Source organism: Orycteropus afer, unplaced genomic scaffold, assembly GCF_000298275.1.
Source record: "Orycteropus afer afer isolate SDZICR_OR568_19922 unplaced genomic scaffold, OryAfe1.0 scaffold00038, whole genome shotgun sequence".
Lineage (NCBI taxonomy): Eukaryota > Metazoa > Chordata > Mammalia > Tubulidentata > Orycteropodidae > Orycteropus > Orycteropus afer.
This window is the reverse complement of record NW_006921625.1, coordinates 1,251,888-1,256,482: the sequence shown is the minus strand read 5'-3', so window position 1 is coordinate 1,256,482 and position 4,595 is coordinate 1,251,888. Positions and strand designations below refer to the sequence as shown.

General features: G+C 62.6%; 1 protein-coding gene across 1 annotated transcript in view; it reads left to right on the top strand.

Moving 5' to 3' along the window:
* Window positions 1-1,254: 1,254 nt before the first annotated feature.
* The window catches only part of DPYSL4 (dihydropyrimidinase like 4), a 13,350-nt gene continuing 10,009 nt past the window's right edge, over window positions 1,255-4,595 (top strand). The window contains exons 1-2 of the mRNA XM_007936788.1: window positions 1,255-1,293; window positions 4,253-4,341. Of these exons, the coding sequence (XP_007934979.1) occupies window positions 1,255-1,293; window positions 4,253-4,341 (128 nt within the window). The remainder of the gene's footprint in view (window positions 1,294-4,252; window positions 4,342-4,595) is intronic.

Sequence of the window (4,595 nt, the reverse complement as noted above, 5' to 3'; positions counted from 1 at the left end):
GACAGCGCCAGCTGCGTGCCGGCGCCCCGACGCGCTCAAGCCACCGCTGGAGGCTCTGGAACTCCAGGCCATCGCTCACCCCGCCCCCAGCGGCCATCCACAGGCCGCAGAAGCCCGAGGAGCCGCTGCCTGGGCACAGACAGCCCCGACTGGCCGGAGCTCCGGGCACTGCCATCTGTCTGGAGGGCCACCGGGAGCCGGGCGCCTGGGTGGAGGCTTCCAGGATTCCCAAGTCAGTGAGCCCTGCAGCCAGCGCGGCGACTCCGAGAGACGGGCAAAGACATCTGGAGGCAGCAGCAGCAAGACCCTAAGACGGCCCTTCGCGGCCCAGGCCCTCGGTCCATAGCCAGGGGAGACCGCGGAGACGCGGGTCGGCGGCTCATCCTCCCCCCCACCCCACCCCGCCTTCCCGGGCCCGCAGAAAGGATATGCAGGTGCATAGTGCGGCGGGGCCGCGGAGTCCCCCTCTCGCTGTCCCACCCAGTCCAGGCTTCCGGCGCCCGTGGCCGTCTCACTCTGCGTCCCTCTCGCCCTTGTCTGGGTCCCTCTGTCCGGTTCTGTCTCGGGTTACTTTTTCCCGTTCTGGTCTCGGCCTCGCTGTCTCTTCCTGTCTTTGTTTTCTCCATATGCTCGCTCCCTCCCGTTACCTAGGCTTCTGCCGCGGCCCTGGAGCAAGCAGCCTGGCGGGGAGCCGCTGGGGGAGGCCGCAGTGCCATCTCCACCGCCAGCCCCGCATCCCAGGTCCCCTCCCGGCGCTTCTGCCAAGGCGCCTTCCCGGACGTGGCCTGGCTCCCGGAGCGCCCGGGCGGGAGCTGACATCGGGTCTCCGGGGACTGGCCGGAGCCGAGGTGGAGGCTGGCGGGACGCTGGCGACCTCCCTCACCTTCCTCCCCGGGCTCAGGTCTCACACCCGACTCATCACCGAATGTGTCCGCCCCTCGGGCTGGACCTGGGGCTCAGGGATCTGGGCCTGGGACCGCGCGCGTGGCCCCTTCGCGCGCATGTCCGTGTACAGCGTGGGGGCCACCAGCGCAGAGCCTGCACCCCTAGACCGCTGGTCGACGCCCGGGGGAGGGGCGGTGCGGTGGGGCGGGGCCGGGGCGGGGCCGGGGGCGGGACGAGGGCCGCGCGGTCCAACGCGCTCGCATTCCTCCTCCCGCGCCCTTCCTCTCAGGCGAAGGCTCCGCGCGCCGCCACCCCTGCGGGGACCCCAGCGCGTCTCCTCCGAGCCAGGCCGGGCCCCCAAGGATCAGGATGGCCTTCCAAGGCAAGAAGAGCATCCCCCGGATCACGGTGAGCGGCCCCAGCGGCCTGGCCTCCGGACCCTCCGCCCGCGCGGTCCCTAGCCCTCAGTCCGGCCCCGGCGTGGCCCTGTCCGGAGCCGGCCTTCTCCACTCGGTTTTCTTGCGCGCTGCCGCCAAGGCCGAGCTGACCCCGCTCTGGACCGCGGTATCCCCGGGGCCCTCGGCGTGCGGAAGCTAGGCCTTTGTTAGCCCGCCGGCGGCCTGGGGCGCGGAGACGCAGAGCCCGGTGCAGCCTGCGGCCCTCTCCCCCGGGACGCGCCGCGCGGGGGCTCTTTGTCCGAGACAAAGCGATGCAGTCCGGCCGCCCAGATCCTCCGCGAAGCCGGCGCGCGCAGCTCAGGGAAGCCCGCGGGGCGAGTACACTAGTCAGACCGTGCGCCCGGCAGCCCCAGGCTGGGGAGGGGGACTCAGACACCCACTCGCGCGGCAAAGTCGACGCCTGAGGCCGCCAGATACCCGGCGAGGGAGCCAGGAGGCACCGACTCCAGCGGGTCCCAGTTGGCGCCTGAGTCCAGCGGGCGGCGATCTGGCTGGGGCCTCCTGGTTCAGGCTTTTCCAGATTAAGGAACACCTCTCCCTGCCCCGGAAGGGACCTGCCTCTGGAACCAGCCACTGCCTGAGTCTGATGCGAGAAGCCCTATGGTGATGGAGGAGGGGGTTCAGAAGCAGGCAGATTTGCCCTGTCAGGAGGGGCTGCTAGTTGTCCACACTTTCGCTCTTATCCCAAGGACCACTCCCAGTGAGAGACTGGCTCCCCCTCCTAGTTGCATGGCCCTCTTGGTTCCAAAGCCCCAGAGTCTGGGTCCATGAGCTGAGAACAATTGGGAAGGTGGGGGGAAGGTGGGCCCCCCAGCCCAAGCTCTTTTCTTTTGCCAAGAAGAGGCTGGGGGCAGTGTATGGCGGGGGAGAGGTAGACAGGCCAGACGGCCAGGCTCGTGGTGAGGTTCAGAGCTGGGTCAGAGCTGGGTGAGGGTGTGCAGGACCTGGGAGAGGCCAGGTTGTGAAGGTTCTCAAGGCCCCCCAGGGAGAGGCCCTGCAGCTGCAGACAGCAGCAGGACCGTGGCCCAGGGGCCACAGATGTCTTTGTCGAGCCAGATGGAGAACACTGTCCGCTCTGCCGGCCATACGATGCTGTTGCATGGCTCGACTCTGCTGACTGGTGCCACGGGCAGTAACACAGGGCGTCGCTGTCTTCCACTGGGGTCTGCATCTCATGCTGTTTTCACACATCACGGAGTCTTCTTCGGCCCTCCTCCCACCCAATTTAAAACATAAAAACCATTCTTAGCTCTGGTTGTACCGAGGCAGAGGGCCAGGCTTGGCCCACGCACAGCAGTTTGCCAGCCCTCCTAGTTTCACGTTTAATCTGTGCAACCTTGACTTTGCAGTTAGACATCAGTAAGAATGGTGACCAACACACTGAGGTTGATGGTCACAGGTCGTCATCTCTGGGCCTCTCAGAGGCAGCAAGCTGTATGGTTTATCCTGCCGGCCTCCGGCAGATGATGTCAAACAGGCAGAAGTCCAGGGTGGGTGGGTGACGAGACCTCCCTGGGACACACAGAAAGTCACTCCTGCTCTGGGAAGGTCACAGGGCTGTGTCCAGGCTCAAACAGGATACCAAGGGCCTGCTGGAAGCTTGATCCTAGCCACGTCATCTGTCCTGCCTTCCGCTCCCGTCCGCTTGTGTTTCTTTTTCCCTATTATTCTTCACTGAGGTCCTGTCATTGCCTAACAGCTGTGACGGCCATACAGAGGTCCCTCCATGACACGCACCCCTGCCGACTCTTCTCGGCGGTTTGGCAGGATCCTTAGGCGAGGTTCTTCCTGGCCGAAGCCTGCCGAGCCTCTGAGTCACCTCACACTCTGGCTAGGAGGGCCTGGAGGAGCCACCAAACAGACCCAAACCTTGGCTGTCACCTTGATTCATTCTTGCCCTCCCCTCCCATGGTATGTCCAGCAGCTCACCTCCCAGCCTCTCTGGACCCCAGCTCTCATCTACCACCCATAATCCTGGCCCGAAGCTTTCAGCCCTATAATCCCCAAACCACCTACATAAGGTCCCCATTTCCACTAAACCCCAGAATCCCTTGCTACACGGCAGCCAATGTGAATACGTTGACACCATCCAGACCATACTAAACTCCGCTAGAGGCCCCCATGCCTACCTGCAGACCCCTCTTCCCAGGAAGCCCAGCCCTTCATGTTCCCATACCACCCTTTCTTCGGAAGGTTCTACTCATCAGTCTGTCCAGTATCGCATCACTTCAAGCTCTTTCCCACCTCAGGGCCTTTGCACAGGCCACTGTGTGGCTGCATCACCAAGGATACCACCCCCTCAGGCCTTCTGATGAGCAGCCTTGCCGCCTCTCACGTCTCTGTCTTGGCACCACTCTACGGCTTCACGGTCTGTGACGGTCTGTCGTCATCTGTCTTCTGTCTCCCTCCCGCTGGAATGCACCCTCCCTGGGGACAGCAGCCCTGCCTGCAGGAGTTCTGCCCTCTCCGGCATGGACCAGCACAGATCCACGGCCACACCACTGTCACCAAAAGTCTGCTCCCAGCCCTGTTGGTGTGGGGGACATGGGGCAGTGGGAGATGAGTCCTTCTGGGGCCACATGCAGGGGGGCCTCACAGAAGGTCCTTTGTTCACCTCTTCCCTGAGGCTGGGGCTTTTACAATAAGCTAAAAAGCCGATTTAAAGCTAAAAAGGGCGTCCATTGCCTTGCTGTGCCTTCATCAGCCCGGCCTTGCTGCCTGGACAGTGGCCATGGGGCCAGCAGGTGTCCCCACACTTGACCTGCTCTGTTCTCGAGGGGCGGTGACTTCTGTGTCTGCACCGTGTGCCCTGGTGTCTCTCTCCATTTATAGTTCAGGACGTGGCTGCAGCAGGCTGACATTGCTGAGGTCAGTTTGGAGAAACTGGCCCCGTGTTTTGTTTCTAACAGAGTGACTGCCTTCTGATCAAGGGCGGGAAGATTGTGAATGAGGACCAGTCGTTTTACGCTGATCTGTACGTGGAAGATGGTTTGATAAAGTAAGTCCCTGCCACAGGGGGTTCTAGACCGTCCATGTATGCATCAATCCTGTATTATGCTGGCAGTTTAATTTTGGGGTGAAGGTCATGTCTATATGTTTTTTTTTTTTTCTTTTCCCAAACCCCCTTTGCTGGAAACAATTTGGTGAGTACTGACACAGCCCAAGCCATCGGTGGTGGCAGAATCCCTCAGATCAGAAGGTCTCAGAAAGCGGGAAATGGCGCCCATATTTCACTGTGCTTGTCACAGCACC